This window comes from Centruroides vittatus, unplaced genomic scaffold (assembly GCF_030686945.1).
Source record: "Centruroides vittatus isolate TY-2023 unplaced genomic scaffold, ASM3068694v2 contig_1250, whole genome shotgun sequence".
Lineage (NCBI taxonomy): Eukaryota > Metazoa > Arthropoda > Arachnida > Scorpiones > Buthidae > Centruroides > Centruroides vittatus.
This window is the reverse complement of record NW_027120800.1, coordinates 32,321-56,970: the sequence shown is the minus strand read 5'-3', so window position 1 is coordinate 56,970 and position 24,650 is coordinate 32,321. Positions and strand designations below refer to the sequence as shown.

General features: G+C 31.0%; 1 protein-coding gene across 1 annotated transcript in view; it reads left to right on the top strand.

Moving 5' to 3' along the window:
- Window positions 1–23,706: 23,706 nt before the first annotated feature.
- Window positions 23,707–24,650, top strand: part of LOC136988423 (fibrillin-1-like) — a gene marked incomplete at its 3' end in the record, with an annotated part of 33,151 nt that continues 32,207 nt past the window's right edge. The window contains exons 1-2 of the mRNA XM_067286271.1: window positions 23,707–23,809; window positions 23,896–24,001. Of these exons, the coding sequence (XP_067142372.1) occupies window positions 23,965–24,001 (37 nt within the window). The remainder of the gene's footprint in view (window positions 23,810–23,895; window positions 24,002–24,650) is intronic.

Genomic DNA, 24,650 nt, shown 5'->3' with positions numbered 1-24,650 from the left:
AAAATTTAGATATTGTCACTTATGGATGCTCTGCTCATATTTTAAACTTACTGGCTCAAGATATCAACATTAAAGAGGTTAAAGTTTTCATTCACCTAAACAACACTACTGAGCGTTATACATTTCTGAAAATAAGAAATTCTTCAAGCTGAAGAAGCCACTGTTGTCAATCCTGTTTTGGTTTTGTACATGCAAATCTTAAAAATGCCATTTCATAAAGAAACATTTAAAAATGCTGTATTTTATATTAAATAAAACATTCTGTACATTCTTGAGTCTTACACTGAAGTTTTTCTGATTTATTTTTCTATTTTACTAGATACCCACTGTTTTATTTATCAAAACAGTTTTAAAAAATGTTTTAAAAAATGTTTTAAATCAGATGTCTATGTTTTAAAACATTTTTTTAAATCATGCCAACCCTGGTTATGCCACAGCTAAACACTGTATAGTGGCCGATCTGATCTAGTGTTCAGCGTGAAATATATCGTAAAATCATATATTAAAAACTATGAATACATTTTAAACATCATTTCGTTAGAAGTGTTTTAAAAATATCTTATCTGGCGAATTACGAATTTTCAATTTATGTATTTGACTTTCTAGAGCCAAATCAGTATCAACTATCATGTAAGGACCGTATTTATTAATGACTAGGGCAATAAATTTGTATTTTTTATTTTATATTGTATTTTTTCCAAAAATCAAGTAAAAAAATAAGGCACACCAGCTTTGAAATCATTTTGTATTATTTCGCATTTATTATTATTGCATTCATTACTACTAAGTTTTTCATATTTACATCATAGGACGCAGTATTTCGTTGTAGAGTTAGATAATTTGCCAGAAGTAACCTAATTAAGTTATTTACCTTGCATTTACAATTGAATGAACTGCCATTTTTCTCAAATAATGTGCTTGAAATAATAGCACGTTCGTAATAAATTTTTTTGCCTATGTTGTTTTTAACATGCTTTTTGATAGATGACATAAGAAGCAAGTTCTTGAAATTTGTGTCCATATGTTTTTGAAAATATAATTTTCTTAATATGCGTTTGTAAATATTTTTACTTTGAATCTCAGGCATATGTATTTTTAAACTGAATGAAGATACCATTTACACAAATGGGAGATCAAGATATAGGAAATCTCTCTTACTTCGAAATTCAAGGGACAAAATATTTGCAACTTCCTTATTGAATTTCAAATTAACTGAGATTTGCATATTTCCATATATCATGCCAAATACGGTACCATGTAACTGGTGTAATTTATTAAGCAAACGGAATATGGCTATTTATGTAAAAGTTATTTTTGTTAATTAATAATAATAAGCTGTGTGAAATAATCAGCAGGTAGGGGTTTGTCCCTAACTCTTGAACGGCGTCAGGATTGTGAGTCCCGCTCTCTTTATCATTGGATGGCTGAAAATGGTTAGAATTAACTAGGAAGGTTTTTTCTAAAGTCGAGTGAGGAGGTGCGGTAAGTCCTCATTAGGGTGATCGTTCTCCGAAGGAAGTCTAACAAATAATAACAACTGAATATAGCCAAAGAAAGCAACGAGTACTGTACATTAATATACTAGGTTTACATACAGACACAAGAACCATTTCTCTCCGGATAATACGTCTAAGAACACAAACTATCTTATAATCTAAGTACTTTATACCGCTAATTAAGCGAGGAAGCTTACAAGGAATCGCTGAGTATAATACCTCTGTAAAAAGTTGTTCGGAGAGAGAGTGGACTTCAAATATTCTGGCTGTAGACACTCTGGAGATGGCTTTGGAGCAGAGATCGTTTCGGAAGAGAAACGAGTCGATCTGGAGAATGCCTGGAGAGTCCTATTGATTGGATAAAGGTAAATCTTTCATCTGGCAAGGCCAATGAAAGCCCAACGTCAGCCATTGCTTGCGGTACCCTGCCAAAAGCCTTCTTCTGCTTTATAAATATTTTGGCAGCACCAGAAAACTGATTATGTGCTTTGCAGTCTTGGTTCTCATCCATGGAGCAGAGGCATTTTGCATCCTCTTTATTTAGAAACCGTTTCAGGTATGCTCGAAAGTTTCCATGGCAGACCATTATGAATTGTGAGGTGGCGAAGTTTGTGCTGGTAGAAGTTCTTGGTTTGTCTGTCCATAACACTCGGTAGAAACTCGAAGGTGTGTCGGCCCGTATCCGTCTAATTCTACCGACGTTGCCACAGCTGTATTATGATGTTGTTTAACTTGGACTTAATAAGGCTTGTTGGAAGAGTGCTTAGTGAGATGGGCATGTCCAACCTCGCGGCCCTTTTCGCCAACAGGTCTACCCGCTCATTTCCACTAACTCCTGAATGTCCTTTAACCCAGTTAAAGTAAATTGTCACTCCTTCTCTTTGGAGTGTTTCCAGAAGAGTTCGATGGGTTTCTTGAACAATAGACAGTCTTGTTCGTAACCGTTTGAATTGAGCCAAGTGCTGTTTTGCTGTCACTGAATATAATTGATTGTCTTATTGTGAAAGTGTTGCGGTTGTCTTTTATTGTAATGGAGAGCCTTGAGCCTGGCCAGACTCTCTTGCCTGATTAATTGAAGCAATGTTCTTTAAGGTTTGTAATTAGCTTGGAAGATGGGACTGTCCGTACTTGTTATAATACTACTACCACGCAGCACAACCTAACACCTACTGTTGACTTTGAGAGCCGTCGGTGAAGATTTTGTATCCACCGTTGCTATAGTTGCACGTGTAAACAGAAACGTCATACAAAATAAAACAAAGAGAATTGAAAGAGACCACATTCCCTTGCCATATTGATTTACAAACTTGGAAATAAACTACATGCTGATAAAATGTGCTATATTAAGAAAGACTATATTCTAATTCTAATTTACTAATTTTAGTATTTAACAAAAAGTCCGAAATATTAGTTTGTTTGTTTACTTTGTGTATCATTGTTTTTGATTTATGTATTCTTAGTGTTATACAGCCATAGGAGTGGTGCACTTATTCTAAAAAAAAAGAGAGAGAGAAACCACTACACGGTCTTTCTCCCATAATAAAAAATGTGTATGAGTGTGATTCTGCTAGCGTTATTAATAATCAGTAATCAAAGCAATTGACATCGAAAACTGGCGTTAGTAACAACGAGAAGTTCTTAAAGAAAGCGTCAAATTGAAACCAAATCCAAAACTCCACCATTCAACGAAATCAAAAAGTAAAAATAAGAATATTACGTAAGACGAGATTTATTACCCCCTACCCCTTGAGTAAGAAATCGTAAGAAATCCTTGACCCCCATTTACCCCAAAATACCTTAAGTAATTTATGAACGGTCCCTAAATATCTGATCGATATTGGGTTGAGCATTCTCCGAGCTCGGAAAGGTTTTCGAATTGTTACCTGGAAACAAGGAAAACCAATCGGTATTCTTTATTTTATGTCGTTTTCTTTTTGTGTTTGTTCTGTGAAGTGTTCCTCGTCTGAACATAAAAATCGCGAAAAGTGTTGTGTATCTCTATTTGTTCGCTGTCCGAACTGTTCGTTAACCGATCACCCACTGTACTTACAAATTTGAGGTGGATAACACGGATTTATTCTGCTTATACTTGTATTAGAACTTAAGGTTAACATCTTGTTTGACTTACGGACTGATATATATTAACGTAAATGTCGATAGTTTTCATTTTCTTTAAAACTGTCAAAATTGCAACTTTGGTCCTTCTCAATCATATCTTCACAGAAATTAACAAACGTTTTAATTTTATTAAATAAAAAATGGTGATTGATCGTGCATATGTTATCGTTACTATCATTATCTTTACCGTCATATTCACTATAAGCTACAATTAATATGGAAATTAACAATTCTTCAAATTAATTTTATACTATTTCAAGCTCACATTAACCCTATGCATTAACATTAACGTTATGTGACATAAAAATCTTTCATTTTCGGGTAAAAGCCATCAAAAGGTTTTTACGACAAATAAGTTTTATAAACAAGCAGCATCCATTCTTTACACAGTATCTAATAGGACGCTGCAGAGTTTTATCACGGATCAAACAAAAACAGTGTAAAATGTTATTTTTAAACTAGTTTTATTGAAACTTGAATTGCATTTAAAAAAGTTATTGAGTAATCTGAAACTGCTTCTATGGAAATGGGTGTTGTGTAAGGAATTTTTCAGTCAGTACGTTATTAAATTGATATCATGCTTTTCTAAAATAATTTGACATATTGGTTTAAATACTGTTTTCTTCCTCCATTATCACTTGGTAAAGAAAAATATGTTTGATTTCCCCAGTTTAGTTTTATTAATTCCTTTCATTTAATAGACCCGTATCATTAATTTTTGATTTTTCCGTTTCATTTAATTAAAGTTTTGTACATTTGCATTTGCATTGGAGACCAATATATACAATAAAAATGATCTTACATAATTTTTTTGATGTAAAGTATCCAATATGTTTGTTATATATATCTCATACGATTTGTTTAATTTTTTGAAGAGTAGTTAGTCGCAAAATGTACGGTGGTTTGTTTTTATCAAATACATGATCTTTGGCTGCTTTACCTCACCACTGCTTCGCAATTTTATATAATAATTCTTTTCTCAAATTTTCACGTGATTCTTCTTGTAGTTATTTCTATTCTTTATTTATTTTTCTTAGCTTTTTTTTTAAAAAAAAATGTGTGTGGCTATTACGTGTATCTACTGTTGTCACATTTGTTGTACCCGTAATAACCGCTATAGAAGGGGGCTTTATAAGTGATGAGCATTAAATTCGGCTTTAACGTTCTTCACAAGAGTCTTTAGTTTTTGAAAAATACTCCTTTGAATGAAAAATTTTAGTCTTTTGAAATATATAAATGCACAGCAATTTATATAAATATGAAATTTATGAAACATATAAATGCATGGGCTTTCGAGAAAACGCTTTTGCAATGACATCAGTCCATACCATTTTTTAATAATATATACGTATTTACTGCCCTGTGTCGCCTTTTTCTTACATGAAATGTTAAATTACTAACTTCTGTATATGAATTTCTATTTGAATGTTTTATTTCTAATCAATGTAATGTATTTCGTATTTATACAATACATAATATGGGATAGGAGGTGAAATAAAATATAGAATTAATGGATAATTTTTAATAGTTAAGATAAGCTAATTTCATTTCAAGAATATAGTAACGATGTATACAACATATAATATAAAGAATATACTGTTAATCTGCAATAAATTCAATTAACATTTTTTTAAAATTTTAACATTAATGTACTATTTTAAATTTCGAAGAAATAAAGTTTACTCATTAAGTATTGATTCACTTTCTTCGACTTTTTCCTTGAGTAAATTGATTAACTGGATATTATTTTTTCCACGGTTTCGGCTCCTATGCATATATGGCTAATGCGTTGATATGATTTTCCGTCATATAAAAGCAGGGTTAGTCAACCTTTTTATACCTACCGTGCACTTTTGTATCTTTGTTGGTATAAAATTTTCTAACCGCAACCCGGTTCCGGCAGTAACTTAATTTAGCGCAATTAAAAGTACTCGTAATTTTTGAGTGGAGGTTTAGAAAAATACGTAGTTAAATTAATTATTTTTATTTATACTTTGCATATGTTTATAGTACACAGACAATTTTTTGCCAGTCGCCATATGTTTTTCTTTACGCCAAACTGAAAAAGTTGCCAAATCTGGCAAGGCTGGCCCCACCACGAAACGAGCACAACTCGAGTGATGACCACTGTTACACCCCGCCCTCGTTAGCGCACTTAGAGTGCAGTACAATTTGCTTTGACCGTGAGTCATAAATGCGCGGTGATGATAGCTTCAACATCCGACAAAACTCCTACCGGACATTATAAAAGCTCGAATCGCCCATTAGTGCGCGTAGAGACCAGGTAATAGAGACCAGGTAATACCACCGTAATAGAGCATAAGTAGATTTTAAAATTCTTTTTTCAATAATGAAGAACATTCAGCTGTACAATTTAAAGCAAGTGCAAAAAATTCTCAATGCTTTATCAACATTAAGATAATAATGTGAAAATTCCATTTTCGTAATCATTGACAGAACGAAATCAATTCTTTACTCTTAGTTTCCACATTGCATATTTAAATATAAGATTTAGATGTAATATATCATTTGTGAATAAATTTTTCTAATAATTAGATATTATGCTTGCGTCATTCACATATTCAATTAATCTATCTCTGTGTGATTGGAGTTAGTAAAAAACGCCAAAATTTAGGCGTAGTAAATTAAAAGCATCATTTGCTTTAGTTCAATCATTTAAGGACAAACTTCTAAATTTGTGTTAATTTAAGCATAGGAATTTCTGATTCATTTGAAACGTATGTATCTCTTCTCTTTTGCAATTCAACAATAATGAGAAATGTGTTGAAAACGAAAATTGTTTACTATTTACTTCTATTTTTCTTTCATAATTTTTGTTATAAAGTAGCTCCTTTTTTTTCGGTTCAGTTCAAATTTGAGTACATTCTCAAACGTGCAAAAAGGTATTTTTAAACATAAAATGATTTCGCAATTCCATAATTTGTGTCGCCGTAGTCATTTGCTTATTTTGTTTATGAATAAAAATCTGTCTGACTATTATGAATTATTTTTTTAAAAAAATTATCAACAACATAATTTTACATAGTTTTCGACATAACTCGACAAACAAAATATCTAAATCCCAAAAAGAAGTTAGTAAACTTAAAACATTAAAGTTATGATTTATACGTTTAATCAAGCTTAAAAAATTAAAATAGAAACATTCAAAAAATTCAATTTATCGACGGTTGTTTAAAATAATAAATAAACGAGGTTATAATATATGTACAGTACGTATTGTACTGTACATATTACAATAACACTGTAATTGTAAACAAATAAAACAAATAAAATTTACAAGCGAGATTGTTGTAGTAAGAACAACAGCAGAATCTTCAGGACTAACTTATAAGAAACACAAAATGTTAAACTAAAAGTTAACAATTTACAAATGCTTTATTTGCCATAACCAAAATTGCTGAGTGAAACTATATAAAAAATAAAAGTATAAGTGTAATGTTATGTAAAACTGCGCAAAATTTGAATGGGTTTAACTTCTGTTTGAAGGGTAAACAAACTAATCTTTCATTGCGCAAGCATGGGAAAACGGTGGGCAAACGAATGTCATAAATTATTTTTTAAAAAATAATTAAAGTGATGTTTACGTAAAACTGCCACAAATTTGAAAGGGCTATGATTTTTTTGAAGGATTTGGTAAAATAAATGGTATAATACTTTGAAAAAATGCAAGTGAGTTGCCAGTTTCACAGACGTAAAAATTCACAAAATCAATGTTTTGACAGAAATTTGTATACCATTCGGTGATCTGTTTGTCAGAATATTTAATTTGACATTGCATTTTTTACTACTACTGAATTTGGTAGTCCAGGATTTTGCTGTAATCAATTTACACGTAATGAATATAAAATTATTGGAGTTCAATGAAATGAAAAACGAATAGAATATCCACATATAATATCATATACAAAAAAATTCAAGGTACTTTCGTATAAAAAGAATTATTAAGGGATTTGTGATATCTGCTTTTACTCAAATAGTTACAACTATAAAACATGGAATCTTACATGTTTGGTAATGTGAAATCTGGAAGTTAAGAACCTAAATTTCTAAATTATTTCACTCCTGTTATACAACGGCTTAATCAACAACATTCCATACCGGGAAATTGCTGACCCTTGACTGGCAACGATCGTATAAATAAATTTTATAAAATATTTAATGTTTTTGTTGATGGCGAATTTATCTATAGGTACTGTAGAGATGAACTATGTTCTCGTTTATATTTTTAGAGTCAAAATTATTATACTGCACCGTTATAAATTAAAATAAGTAATTTAATAGTAATAATTCTTAATCAATAAATATTTTTCGCATATTTGTAAAAATAAATTTTTTTCTAACTGCAATTTATATTTAAATATTATTGAATTTATTATAATTTTTCAGAACTCTGCGAAAGTAATCAGACCGTAATTGATTATATGCACAAAAAAAAATAAAACATGTACAGGTACCTCAAAAGAGCCATATTTTAATTGTAAGGATTGTTTGCCAGGATTTAAAAAGAGGAAGAGATGATGATAACCGTTTGCAATTAGTAAGAAACAAAATCTGTTTGAAAATAATAATTGTGAAACATTTTAAATAGCAAATTACAAATAACAATGATATACAAATATAAATTACATTATGATAAATAATATTAAGATATATATGATTTAAATAATGTAGCAATAGAAATGACTTTTTACTTTTGAAATGCAGTAATTATTTTTAATTTTTATTATTATTAACGATAAAAAATACATAAAAAGTTTTTTCATTGTAATTAATACGTAATGATAGTTAGACTATTGCCAAATAAACGACTATAAGTCACTTAACTTTCTGATATTTTAAATTTGATATTTTTTACAATTCATTACTATTTCTTACTTATAACGTTTGAAATTTTTTTATTATTTCCTATTAGATTATTGTGAGAAAAATGAAAAAGGATATAATGAGTGCACTGAAAGAAATAAATTATGCGAATTTTCCAAAAAAGAACCATATTTTAATTGCGCAAATTGTTTGAGAGGTTTTGAACTGGATGGTAATATTTGTGTCGTGAGTAGATTTTTAACTCTTAGAAATTATTCTCAAAAGTATTGTTAAGTATATACTTTCTTACATACAAGTACATAGTATATTTGAAAATATATGCTTGTCCATTTAAATATCTGTTCAGGAGCAAAAACAGATTTTTTCAGCATTCCAAGAGTGTATGCATTTGGTGCATGTTCGTTTCAAGTGCTAAAATAATAACCGAAAGATTTCAATTTAGCAGGTTATGCAAACATTTTCTCACTGTAAAAAACAACATTACAGAATTTAGACAATAAACATTTCTTTGTAAAAACAACATTACAGAAATTAAGACAAAAAGCGAGTTTATTTTCTTCAGAAATGTTGAAAACGACCGCCTTCAATATGAATGAAAAAATGTAGAAGTTGAACATGGTAGAGTATGGATGGCATGTAGCATTGTTGCTATAACCATTTTACAGACCTCGTATGTTTCTCTTCTGTTCCCAATCACGCAGTGCTGCGAGCGCGTATCAGTAAGAAATGTCGTAGGATCCTATTTCAATGTACTAGGAAAGCTCGTACTAGAGAATCGTCCCTTACGATTTCCTAATTCCCGTTAGATCATTGGAGAACGCTAAATTAAAGCGACTTTTTACTCTGCACAAGCAGTCCAATCTTGCCTTTGTTCGAAAACTTGCTTATCTTTCATAACAGACGTTTGTGTATAATATAATACATAAACGTATTATATCTTGCAAGGTTTTTTGCATACGAGGTATTTTACATTAAAGTACAGGTATCTCTGATATGATACGGTAGTTATGTTCCGAAAACGTGGCGTGTTAACGCGAATTCATGTCATACTAAATAAATGACTAATGCCAAACAGAATTATGTTCCAAAAGTTAACAAAAATATAGTGTATTTTTATTATTAAGATAAATATATTTATTAAGCAATCAACAATTTATTTTTAATCAGTACTTAATTAACAATCACAATTAAAAGTACTGTATCACGCGTTAATATTAATTTTAGTTAAATTAATACGTTTTCTTTTTACGAAGTATCGCCATCTTTTGAGTTTTTTTGTTGAACTCTGATCAGTAATATATGCAACGTCTTCTATTTTTATATTATTATTATGAAATTACTTTATGGATGACAAAATAAAAATATGTTATTGATCGAAAATTTGTTCTAGTGGGTCGCGTTTGTTCAGTGGAGTACAGAGCGATTTGTTTTTTCCAGAATTTGTGTTCGAATACCGAATTTTTCGAGTTAGAACAGTTCGAGTACCGAGATACCACGGTATTTTCGTTTATCACTTTTACGGATGATTACTTACCTACAGTAAAAATAGTTTAACGACGCGTACTTTAAAATGTTTAAAATAAACTTTACTAAATACGAAGATTAATCTATAAAAACAAAAATAGTGTCTGGGTTAAATGCTAAAATCTAAAAGCAACGACAACATCCGGTTGACAGGAAAGCTAGGACGAGGAAGAAAAAACTTACTATCAGTTTTCATTAAAGTAAACCTAACTAACAAAAGGCACAAAACAAATGGAAAATTTTAGTATTCTAAAATCCGTGAGCAAATTTGAGACGAAAAAGCATGCTTACTTGAATAAAAAATAAAATAATAAAATAAAAAAAGTTAAATGACAGAGTTTACATTTAAAAACTGTGAAATTTTTTACGGAGAATTTTTCAAATTCTCGAACCGTGTTAAAACGAAATTGTGTTGAACGAGACATACCTGTATATAGGTTAAGGTAAACTGTATATAGTCAAGTTTTCGAGAGAAATGGAATAAGACAATCAATATTGAAAAGATATTTAGCAAGGGCTTCTCTGTAATTCGAATGTCGGTTAGCTCATGCTCGTTTTTCTGACGTTTTTACAATGCAAACATTTCCCTGGCTTTAAACGCAAAGGAAGTAGTAATCAAACGTAAGCGTTCAGAGAGAATACTTCCTTTCTGTCATGTCTATCTCCCCACCCTCTCCCTTCTTCCACCTGCTAAACACTGTATACGGCCGTACTTTTTGTTAAAATTTCCTTAAAGTGTTTCTCAACTTCTTGAAAGTAGTAGACATCCTTTTATTACATTTTTAGTTGCAGGAAAACGAATAATTAAATTTACTATTATGTAAAGAAAAGAATTTAAATAGAAAAAAAGTTTTTTTGTACAATTATGAGCACAACGAACATAAATTTCGTTGCTTTTTTTTCACAAATAAAAGCTGTAGGCCTATTTAAAAGTTACAAGACAATGTTTATCGTAAGTAAAAAACAAATTATACATAATTAATATTAAGTTGCTGTTTATAATAAAGATGTGTACTGTTCATTGTATATTTATTTTCATTTATTAATTGTAATTTAAAAGAACTTTACGATATCGTTATTATACACTTACAAAATTAATTAATTTTTCGATAGTATATTGTTCGTTTACATATGTTTATAGGATATTGATTGTAAAAATTATTAAAACGAATAATTTATTTTAATAGTACATCTTTTTAACAATTTATTTCTTCTCAGATGTTTGTAAAGAAAATCAAAGAGGATTCTTAGATTGTAAAAATCAAAGCAAGAAATGTGATCCTACTGAAGAAGGAAAGTTTTATAAATGTGATAGTTGTTTAGATGAATATGATGTTGATCCAGACGATAAATCAAAATGTATTCGTAAGTAATTATATTTTTATTCTCAATAACCGAACATTTTAAAATCAGTTAAATTAATTTACTTGTTATTAATAGGAGCGCAGGATTTCCTAGCTCTTATGCATACGTGATAAGTTATTTAGTGGCAGAGTTAGTATGACTATATATATGCACGAATTACAACGAATAGAGCTGGACAATTTCATTCAAATCAAAAAGTAAAGAGAAAAAAGGCCAAACTTTTGCAAATAATTTTTATGTTAATGAAACTAAAATGCTAAAAAGCGACATTATATTATAGCTAATAGTTTTCATTTATGGCTCAAAATGTATGAAAATGTGAGTTTGACACATTAAGCGTATGCCTAAGTTGTCTGGAAATTGAAAACTGCTTCTAAACATTTAGAAATGAAATGTTCTGCATAAGTACTTTATAAATATTTCTTCGCTAATCATTAGTTATTAACAATTAGTATGTTGTCACTGTTAACAGCCAATTATTATTAATCACTAGCTGTGTGTGCTAGCTCCGCCACCCTCTCAAAACCCAGAGAAACGCTGGTTTTGAGAGGATGGGGGATCGGTGAACTTGGGGAGGGGAAGGGTGATAAAAACAATGGTTTTAGTAACTAAAATGTATTTTACATTAATTAAGTTAAGTATTTACAATAATGAAACTGGAAACACAAAAATATTGCTTGGATCCAAGTTAAGAGCAGGCAGGCTTTAGAAATGGTTAATGTGAGGACACCCATAGTAGTTTTTATAGATTGTCGAAGATTATTCATGCCAAATTTGGTGTAGATACATTAAACGGTATAGAAACCTTTACTTAATTAACATGCATACATATTCTGACTTTTCTTTATATAGATATAAATGAAACTTATACCAATATTGTTAGAACTAAGTAACCGAATACACGAAAGCCTTCAAAATATCCGACTTGCATATATGTAGTGCTATCTAGCACAGTACTTTTTCCAAGTACTCGCATGTTTCGCTAATTTCTCACTAATTACCTTTTATTAGTTCTCCAAACATGATACTATAGTTAAATATTAAAACTTACTTATAGATAATCGTTCGACGGAGCGGCTGCTTATTGATATGTGTCGCCATCTAGTGAAAGAAAGACAAAACGACAGACAAAATTCCATTATACAGTCGAGTCCGCATAAGGGCTGTTTTACACTATAACCGACTCGACCGACCGGTCCTATCCGACCGCTCCTATAATCGGACTGACTAGTAGTAAAAGCATTCACACTGAGTACGATTATATGTCGGTGGCCGACTCGTAAGGACCAATCGGAACTCGTGTTACAGATCAAAACACTAGCCAATCATGGTAAGATTTTCAATTTAAACAGAAAACATGGCCGTCATGGAAAGCGATCGTGCATTTCGAATTGTTTTAAAACATATTTCATTCGAATCCAGAAATTGTAGTTCTGAATATGTTACAATTTATCGTCAGGCCATATCTTTGGCAACAATATCCATTGGAATGTTTTATAGTCAATCACGTACAGTACCTTCAATGTTTAGTTTCTTGGAAATCTCCGTCCAAGAATTATTTTTTTTTTAATGTTGTCTTTATAATCGGCTCTCCGAATATCATAAAGTCACGGATATTTTCTGACTTCGTTTATTAAAGCTTCCGAGAAAACTGTACCTTTCGTCATTTTCTAACTTTGGATATATGAAAACTATCGAATCAATCAAACGTAACTTTACTTTATATAATATTTCTGATTTAATTTAAATTTTTCCTTGTACCTTATTCTTTCATAACTGCTTAAATTTTATATGGGAACACATATGATTTTAATATATATATTAAAAAACATTATTGACGTAATGAGAAAAGATGGTATTATTTAGAGTTTTCGTAAGAATTTATGAACGAAGTAAGATCATATCCGCAAAGTTTAATCAGGTAGATTACAAAAATATTTTAAAAAATTAGAAAAAGTTAAAACGATTTCTAACACCCGTTCCGATTGGTCCTTACGAATCGGCTACCGACATATAATCGTACTCAGTGTGAATGCTTTTACTACTAGTTGGTCCGATTATAGGATCGGTCGATCGGACCGATCGGTCGAGTCGCTCATAGTGTGAAACAGCCCTAAGTCGTCACCCCGATAACTCGACACCGTAGGTTAATTAGTCAGTTTTCTGTGGTCCCGGCCGACTTACATAGGCATTAATGTTATTAATGTTAAAAAACTCGGTTTACTCGACATCGTTTAACTCGTAACCACTGGATAAATCGACATACTTTTTCTGTTTCACACTTTTCAGACGTCTGATAAGTCGACTTCCCTCCTGAAGAAAATGAGTTCACACCATAGAATAAGCTGTGTAGTGTAAACTCATTTTTCAGGGGGGAGTCGACTTATCAGAATTTTAAAAAGTGTGAAACAGAAAAAGTATGTTGATTTATCTAGTGGCGACGAGTTAAACGATGTCGAGTAAACCGAATTTTTTAACATTACTAACATTAATGCCTATGTAAGTCGGCCGGGATCAGAAAAAAACTAACTACGTAACCGACGAGTTATCCAGGTGACGACTTATGCGGACTCGACTGTTGTTTTAATTTATATAATGTACATTTTGAGATCATATGTACAGTACATTTAAACTTCCCCCGAATCATCAGATTCAAAATATGAAGTTTGTACGAAATATGTTCAGGCATTTTCTCGGTATATGGCAAGAAGTCCAAACTGACAAACAGACTGATCGTTAGTTTTATTTTAACCTATATACGGTTTGTTAAATTCAGCGCTGCTGCAATTAATGCTGAAGGTATTTTAACAACACACACGGAGCAGCGCTGCAATTCCAAAATGACAAATCTCTATGCAGCTGTTAGAATATTTTGCGAATTATTTAATTCGAAACATTAAAAAGTAATTCTTTTCTGTGACGTAAAGCTTTGTATAGGAGGTAAAATTAACGATATAACGAGAAAGGCTCAAGTTTAAAATGTGGGCTTTCTAGACTCAGCAGTTTTTTCTCTACAAGCGTCTGCAGAGTCGGATGAAGAAAATAAAGAAATACGGAGTTTTGACGAACTTACACTTTTTAATTGCTTATGTTTCGGCAGCCCTTTATAGAAAATCTTAAAATATTGCACTTTACTTAAGATAAAAATTTTCTTTCGAACGAGATATTCGGAATTACTTCAGGTGTTTGGGCGCGAAGAAATCGACCTCTGAAAATCGGCAAATCTTATTCCTATATATATAGTCTGTCAGTGACTTTTTTACTTGGTGGAAAGTCACTGCCGTGACTCTTGATTTACATGTTGGATACTTTTAAGGTTATTTTTTAAAAATAATTTTCATAGCTTTAAGTGTTGTCATTTCTATGATTTTTATTTTATTTTCAAACATTATATAATGATTTCGGTTGCCAATAAATCGGTCTTCACTGTTTATAAAGCTGTAAATAACACTAGCACGTGTATAGGATGCGATAAGAGGACCCGGTCCGAGACTACAACAATTACATCTCATGTTTCAAATCTGCATTGGGACATTCATACATTACTAGATTCAACTGATTTTGTTGTGGAAGCCTAGGGTTTCGCGGAACACAAATTGGGAACCCCTGCTATAGAGGAATACTTCTCGACATTGAAAAGCATATACTACAATGTTACACCTTAACCTACAACAACTGATGAGTTGATGCGTGTCATCGACGCTACAATGAATTCGGACATTGAATTTTATGTTATTATCCGCATGTGAGAATTATGTTCCAGATAGCATATAATACATTACGTTTAGTATAACTTCATCGAACATTAACTGTTGAAATTCTATATCAATCTTCTGTCAAAGTAAGAAGTATCCGTTTTATGTAATTTATGTCTGCCTTTATATCTGAAAGACACTGATTTTTCGAAGTCGGAATGATAGCAAATATATCTTAGTTTTTTATACAGTATTATTTAGTGAGAGTTACTTCTTACATACATGTATATAACGCGTCAGAATAAAAGTAAAATAATTTTTGCAAGAGCAACATACTAAACTGTCTATATTAGGTTATAATCATTCGTTAAATTGCGGGATTCGACCTCTTCATTCTGCATGATAAGTCGTATTTTCTGCCACGTCGTACATTCAAGGTGAAATCCTTCCGATCATTCTTGCAATTTGTTCAATCGTTTTTGCGACGAGTCATCCTGTTCGTGCAATCTGTCCATTACTTTCTCTAACATCGAACACTTGTGTGAAATTGAACCGGAAATAGTTGAAAAGTGTTTCTTTATTCGTGATACGCATATGTTCATTTGTAAAATATTTCGCTAAACGCTGCCAGGGATTGTAAAATCCATTATAATACAATCACTGGGATGACAACCTAATGGGTTGTTAACTGTATTGCTTATATCTAAAGGTGTGTTCTCAAAAGCATCTCGCTCGAACGTTATGGAAAATCTATAAGGTTTGCGCGAGATGCTTTGAGAACATCGCGGTTAATAATTCGTAGGTCTGGTTGTTATGATTGAAAGTCTGTTCAGAAATAAAGTGAAAGGCTGGACAATATTTTTCTATCAAGCGTTCCAGATACAAAAGCAGCGTGATGTAAGCACGTTTTGTAACTAAAATGTTTTTAAACGTTAGTGATGTTTGGCATGCTTTTTCCTGGAGAAATCAAGTCATTATGTGATGCACATATTTGATTTTGGTTCATATTGTACTAGTAGATACAGCGCTCTCCTCTATTTTACATACGGGCGCCTACATTTCAGGCTTGTTTGAAATTTGTGCGCGCGCGTGTGTGTGTGTGCGCGCGCGTGTGTGTGTGTGCGTGCGTGCGTGTGCGCGCACACTATATTCATATCTCCGCTTCTTGTTCAGAATTAAAATCAGAATTAATCTTTTTTTAAAACATTGAAGAAGCCTCAGATATTAAGAAAAGCAGAACCGCAACTGCTTTACGAGAGTATGAGAAAATAGAGTAGTCTGAAATTCAGTTTCAATAACACTACATACAAATTAAATATTCATATTATTGGGTTGCAATTTAAAAAAACAAAGTAAATTCTGTCGGTGTCTGTCTCCCTATCTCTGTTCTTAATCTCGAGAACGTAGTAAGATAGATGAAAAACGAGATCAGATATGGAAAGCTTAGTGGCAGTAGGTTCCGATTAATTATATACAAACCTCCCAGCCGGATCAAAAATCTCGTGATTTTAATTCAAAAATTTTCCCCTGTAAGCAGTTATGATGACTAGCATGGCTCTATTGTTAAAGGAAAAGTATGGTGTATAGGGGGACAAGACACTACAAATTTCAAGTTGAGAGCATATATTTAAATTAAATAAGTTAAAAATACGATTGAAAGTTGTAACAATCGCATTGCGACGATGTCACAATAAATAATTATTCACATTACCTTTAAAATCCTTGCTAAATGTAACGAGAATATATCTGCTGAAAGCACTCTAGTACACACAAGGGCGTTCCTTCAAATGTATGAAAGTTTTTTTCCTTTTCTTGTATAATTTGCGGAAACAATTATATTAATATTAAAGTTAAAATATAGTACATCAGTAAGAATATTAAATTATTTCGATAAATTCTTCAATACAATTTGAAAAATTTGAAAGGCTTTTTATCAAATTATATATTTAACAGACAAATCAAAAAATATTAGTGAAGTGAGTACCATTTTTGATAGTTTCAATCGCCGTTGATGTCTGCACTGTTCTTTTACTCTGTCCTGGTTTATGAATACAGGCTGATGCAATAGATCTACAGAAATGGACGAAACTCTAACTATGCGACTATCTGGTGTGTTACCACGCCGACCCAAGTTGAAGTGTAGCATGCATATACGCTGTGTAGCAACGACACAATAGTTATTTTAAAAATAAGCCTTTCCTGTAAAAGCGTGTTGTTCGGTGGACCACCTATCATTGCCAAATGAAATGGCAGCTCAATGACACTATAACTATACCATCATCTGAAAAGTGACGTTACTAATGTCACTGTAATTTGCATATCAATATATATGAACACGACTGCCTGGATGTAGAGTATCTAGCAAGAAATGTGTCATGTTTCGGTTAATGTTTTAAACTCATCATGTTATTTAATAAACATACATTTTTCTCTCAATGTGAAGACATGTCTTTTAATTTTTCAGGCTTAATAAAATTCTGGAAAGTGTCCATCTTCGGTGTCAATCGCTAATTGTAGTCTTGTTTTAAAATTTTTAATCGTTATTTTGAGAGTGTAGTTTTTAATCTCGTCAAAACTACTCACAATGGCTTCTCCAAATAGCTGATCGTTCTCCGGGTCATCCTATATACTCTGTCTTTCACGTAACCCCAGGAAATAGTCACAACGATTCAGATCTGGTAAAAAGGGAATCCATTTCACATCCTTCTGGAACAACTGAGAACATCTTGTTGGATATCAAATGTTCATCAAAAACACCAAAAAAAGTCCCGTATTAATCCTAGCGGTATGTGGTCAAGCCTAATCCATGGTGTCCTGCATATACCATGTCTTGTTCAAACTTTCCAACTTGATGAAAAATGATAAAACTCTATTCTCGAGGATGCTGAAATAAACAGCAATCTATTAATGGTTTGGTGGACAAATATCAGTGCAATTATGCCTAGGTAATTCGTTGCTACCCAGACAGTTTTTTCTGGATGTAGAAACATATTTACGAATTTCTGGGGGGGGGTTCAGTTGTCGAAAATTGATAATTTAGTCGATTGATATATCCCATTTAGATTAAAGTGCAGTTCATCTTAAAAAACAATAATTCCAAAAAATTATAAATTTTTTTTTAAAATAAACGAATTAAAATCACTCTTCTTTATCCGATTTCGAATGAATTAAACCAAACATGGACACTTATTTAGAAAATTACCAAATACTTTCTTACTTTATTAACCATATTATCCAAATGCATTTCACACGTTGTGCCTCCTCAGTGGATATCATGTTACACACGACCAGTACATTTATACTCTATCAAGTTATCCTAGCATTCATCGACACATACGCCGGTATTTAAATTAATAACATTTACATAACTCTTGATACAATAATGCTCGACAATGCGTCTCATTACAAGATTCTCTATTTTATACAGTATTTTAATGTTGTTTCTATCTATAATACAATGTTCTACACTGCAATGTTGATGCCACGGAGATTCAGTTGTATTTAGCCGGATTGCTGCCTCGTGTTCTTTCAGCCGCTTCTCAAGTTGTCTTCCTGTTTCACCGATATAATATTTACTTGTTGCATATGTGCACATCAGTCTGTAGACAACGCCTGCCGCCTCCAAAGGATTTGTCGGATGTTTAATATTTCCTTTATTCACCAAATAAATACTTTTACTCAATCTGGTTCTTTGTTCACCTACTAAGTTGACAAAATAAGTTTTAAAATTATTTTTATATTTTTCATAAAATTTTTAATATATGGAATTTTAATATATAAATTAATAACTTTTTCTTTTTTTACATTATATCTATTAATGGTATAACAATTATACCACCTACGTATTAGTTGTTGTGGGTAATCATTAAATAAATATTTTTTAAAAAGGCTTGCAGTTTCCATTTCTATATGTTTCTGTAATGTTCTACTAAAGATCTTTCTTAATTCCATTAAAAAAACGTTCCTCTTTATGCCTATTGGACAGTACGATTTATAATTAATCACCTTATTATTATTGCAATTTTTCTCGTACTTACGAAATAATAACGTTTCTTCCTGTCTTGTAATTGTAACGTCAAGGTAATTAATCTCATTATTTCTTTCTTCTTCATAGGTGAATTTAATATTTTCGTTTAAACTATTAGCATAAATCTCAATGTCTTTAGCCGTAGTGATATTTGAATCGTACAAAATCAATATATCATCTACGTACCTAGCATAAAAAGAAATGCCCTGGGACTGGAAAATCTTTTGATCTAATGTTGTCATACAAATATCCGCAATCTTCGGGCCTATTACGTACGCCCATTGCTATCCCATCTTTTTGTCGGTAAAAATCTGGGGTAGAAATTAAAAATAATTATTTTTAAAAGCAAATTGTATAAATTCTATGATATAGGTAGTTAAATTATAATTACTTAGACATTCCGAAATAAAGTTCCACTTCATTGATGGGTACATTGATTTTACATCCAGGCTTACAAGTCTAAAGGATTTCTTACTTTGACTATATAATAGGTGCGAGATCAACTGATCTGTATTTTTTATGCTATACCTAAAATCTGGTATACAGTGTAAATATTTTCTAAAGTAATTTTCCAAATTATACAATATAGAATATTTAAAATCCACTAAAGGTCTATAAACATTTTCTACTTTATGAGTTTTAAGTCTAATATTGAGTTGCGGAATACGCACATTATTAAAGTTCATTATCTTCTTATACTCTTGGCTCGTAAATATTTTTTTATATGTTTTCATTAACTTCGTTAATCCTTTTTTAATGTCATCTATTGGATTATTATGTAAAAGCGTATATTCATCAGTAGATACTATTTCTTTTTTCTTTAATTGTAAATCTGAATCCGAGATAATTATAAGTGCGTGAGATTTATCTGCTTTAATAATAGATATTTGCTTATATTTAAAAAATTTTATTAATCTATTCATCTTACTAATTATATTAATTGCTTTTTTGTCTATTATATATTCTTTATACGCAACTTTTCCTTTAAACTTTTGAAGATCTTTACTTAAATTTATTCTCAACTGCTTTTTATCTTCCTTTTTCCCTGGAATTCTTTGAATAGCACTTTCTATTCCGGCCACAACTTCAATTGACTTTGAAAAAATAATTATATTCATATCTCCACACGACAATAAGTGTAGATAATCTTTCGGGACATCAACATCTGTTAGGTTTATAATTAATTTATTTAACCATTCTTCTTTATCTGCTGTTGAAGGGTAATCGAGTTTTTTAGTTAATTTGACATTGTTTTTCATATTATACTGATCATTATTATTAATAATATTCCTCAGTATTATTAATATTTGTATTATTATTATTTCTCTTTATTAATTTAAGTTTTTTAGATAGTAAGTGCATTTGTTTAACTTTTTTCTTTATAACAGATTTAATAATTGATCTTTCTAATTTAATTATACCACCATATCGTATACTGGTCCTGATAAACTTCGGTAATTGTAATGTTATAGGTGTGTGCTGTTCACGCAAGAAACACTTGAAATAATTTCTATCAATCGTCAATCTGTCCATCTGTTGCTTCAACTCCTCTATTCCTATCTTTCCTTTATTAAACTTATCAAATAATAAATAAATATTAAAAACAATGGAATCGGTTATTATTATAATGTTAAAAAACAATAATTCCAAAAAATTATAAAAATTTTTTAAAATAAACGAGTTAAAATCACTCTTCTTGACGTTACAATTACAAGACAAGAAGAAACGTTATTATTTCGTAAGTACGAGAAAAATTGCAATAATAATAAGGTGGTTAATTATAAATCGTACTGTTCAATAGGCATAAAGAGGAACGTTTTTTTTTGTTAATGGAATAAAGAAAGATCTTTAGTAGAACAACATTACAGAAACATATAGAAATGGAAACTGCAAGCCTTTTTTAAAAATATTTATTTAATGATTACCCACAACAATAATACGTAGGTGGTATAATTGTTATACCATTAATAGATATAATGTAAAAAAAGAAAGAGTTATTAAATAATTTTTTGAAAAATATAAAAATAATTTTAAAACTTATTTTGTCAACTTAGTAGGTGAACAAAGAAATAGATTGAGTAAAAGTATTTATTTGGTGAATAAAGGAAATATTAAACATCCGACAAATCCTTTGGAGGCGGCAGGCGTTGTCTACAGACTGATGTGCACATATGCAACAAGTAAATATCATATCGGTGAAACAGGAAGACAACTTGAGAAGCGGCTGAAAGAACATGAGGCAGCAATCCGGCTAAATAAAACTGAATCTCCGTGGCATCAACATTGCAGTGTAGAACATTGTATTATAGATAGAAACAACATTAAAATACTGTATAAAATAGAGAATCTTGTAATGAGACGCATTGTCGAGCATTATTGTATCAAGAGTTATGTAAATGTTATTAATTTAAATAACGACGTATGTGTCGATGAATGCTAGGATAACTTGATAGAGTACGAATGTAGATAGAGTATAAATGTACTGGTCGTGTGTAACATGATATCACTGAGGAGGCACAACGTGTGAAATGCATTTGGATAATATGGTTAATAAAGTAAGAAGTATTTGGTAATTTTCTAAATAAGTGTCCATCTTTGGTTTAATTTATTCGAAATCGGATAAAGAAGAGTGATTTTAACTCGTTTATTTTTAAAAAATTTTATAATTTTTTGGAATTATTGTTTTTTAACATTATAGTAATAACCGATCCCATTGTTTTTAATATTTGTTTATTATTTGAAATTCATCTGTAAACAACACAAATCGACTATCCATAACTTCCTCTTCGATCATATTGAGAATTATCTTTGCCATATCAGCTCTATTTTGTTCGGTTCCAGAAAGAATCGCTTGGAACACATGGATACGTTTCTACAGCTTTCCAATGCAAAAATTCGATAGATTCTGCTTCCGATTTTCTAGTTTTCTGGTTAATTTTACTGATAGAACTCCTCGAAGACTTCAAGACTGCCTATTTGACCTTTCGAAGGTTGGTTTCACTTGATGTTGCTGGACCTTTTCCCTTGTTCACTGGAGTTTGATGTCGAGAGTCCTCGATCTGATACTTGTTATGCCAGCCACAAACTCGCTCGTCTAGTTGTGGATTTAACTTTTTACGCATCTCTTGACCCAATTCAGTTATAAAGCTAAATACATCGTGGTGACGACTTTCCCATGCATCAAAAATAGATCCACAGTGCAGATTTTTTGCTCAAGTTTTAAGGACATTATTACTCAAACTGTTTTCCCTTCAAATCTAAAACAGTAACGTTCTCTTCACCTAAAGCGACTATCCCAAACTAATTTGCTTAAGCAATTGCTGTAGAATAATAGTTTAGTCATTGAAACTTTTTCAAAGGCCTTTATATAAAGAGGGTGCATAAATAGGCATACTTTTGAGAAATACATATTTGATGTTTATTATTATTATTTTATTTCTTATTTCTTGTGATTTAATTTATGCATAAAAGCGAATGTTTTTCTTCTATGTTTTACTCACTTGCAAATTTTATGACATCAAGTGTATACTTACTTTTGAACCCTTTGTATATATATATTTTTACCATGACTTCTTGTGTGGATTTATCTGAGATGAACATAAAACAATCTAGCAACGAGTAACTTAATTTCCCCAGCAAGGTGATGGGTCATGCACACAGTTCTGAAACTGTGCATGACCCATCTGTTTTGATATTTTATTATATTTTTAATCTTGCGGATAAGGATGGGTTTTATAGAAAAAATTGTAAATGCTAAGAACGAAGAAAATGGTCAATATGACCGACCCTACTCGAGATATAAGATACGACACTCCTTTATCTCTCATCTCGACCTTTTATCTCAAAATTTAAAAGCCTTAACCCCTCTAACACACAAACCTCTCGTGAAAAATTTCTGAAATTTTGCAAAAAAGAACAGGAGTTATTATGCTTCAAACAGGGTGAACAAAATCGTTTCCTCCCACACACTTTCATACGCACACGCATACACACAAACACTGTAAAATCTATACATACAGAAAAACCCCGGAATTTTTTGGATTTCTCGACGTTTCAACGTGCCCTGAGTCAAAAAGTGTAAAAATCTTCGGGATGATTTTTTTTTATACTTCTATACTTTGCTATACTTTCCTTCTGTTATACATGACAGCCGAGAAAGTAAAATGCAATTTAATAGTACGTAATTAAAACAGTGAATATTTTAAAAATTATATATTGATAACACACGTAAATACCAAAGTACTAAGAAAAGAAAATAGCAATTTCTTTGAAAATAATTTAATTATAAATAATAAACAAGTATATTTATGGACATTACATTATTGAAATAAATATTATAAATAAGTCATAAACTTTTTTCTTCCAGATCTTTGTGAAACAATTGAAGATAAAGAAAAATTGACATGGAATGAATTTTGCAAGAAAATTAACGCAAAATGCAAAGTAGAATCAAAAAGTATCGTATGTGAATGTGTAAATGAAGATCATTATTTTGACAGCAAATGAAAGAAATGTCGAAGTTTGTTTCTGTTTTTCTGTTTACATTGAATTCAATTTGGTTAGTAAAGTTTCAAAAGTTTAAATTAATACATAAACTTTTTCAGTTAAAAATCCATGTAATGAGAAAGAAGGCCTATGTGGTGCTGATGCTGAGTGTATACATATTGAAGATACTTACGCATTCGAATGCAATTGCACTGAGGGACAATATTATGATTATTCAAAAAATCAGTGTTTAAGTAAATTTTTCGTATTAAAATATCTTAAATGCTCATAAGAGGTCGAGATATAAACGTTTATAAACTTTCAATTTATTTTTGTGTAGGTATTGATAAATGTTTAGGTAAAGCATGTGATGCATTGAAAGAATGTAAAGAAGGATGAATGCAAGTGTATGGAGGGATTAAAAGAAAGTGACACAAACTGTGTTTGTAAGTGATCCTTTGTTTTGAATTATCTTAGCATACTGTATTCTGAATACTATTAGTAAAAATTCTGTAAAATATTATATTTATCAGATATTTATATATACTGTACATTTTCGAGTTTACTCTGATGTTCATTATGAAAACAACATTCCGAATATATTTCGAATTAATGTATTCGGAAAGAACATTCCAAATTCGTTTGTTCCAAAGCATCTGCCAGAATGAAAATATAGCATTCGAGAATATCAGACTGCTTCTGTTAGTCGACGTGTGATATACATTAGGCAGTGCGTCAACAACAATTGTTTACGTCTCAGCTTGAGAGACGTCACTTTCGTTTTTATCGCAATACAGGTTGTCTCTTTTATCATATCTCATATAAAGGTCGCTCTGTAGTTGGCAATAACAACATGTTTGGATGCAGCGAACCATCGTCATTATCATATCACTTTACGTTATTACTCCGTTATGTTGAGGGTTAACAGTATATATAAACTTATATACAGTATAAAGTTCATATTCTTAAAGCAAAATTTATCTGTATAACAGCTACATATTATGACGTACAAAATTCTATTTCATACATTTTTAATGTAATTATATTCATTACGTTGTTTAAACAGTAGTATATATTATCGTAAAAATATTTTTA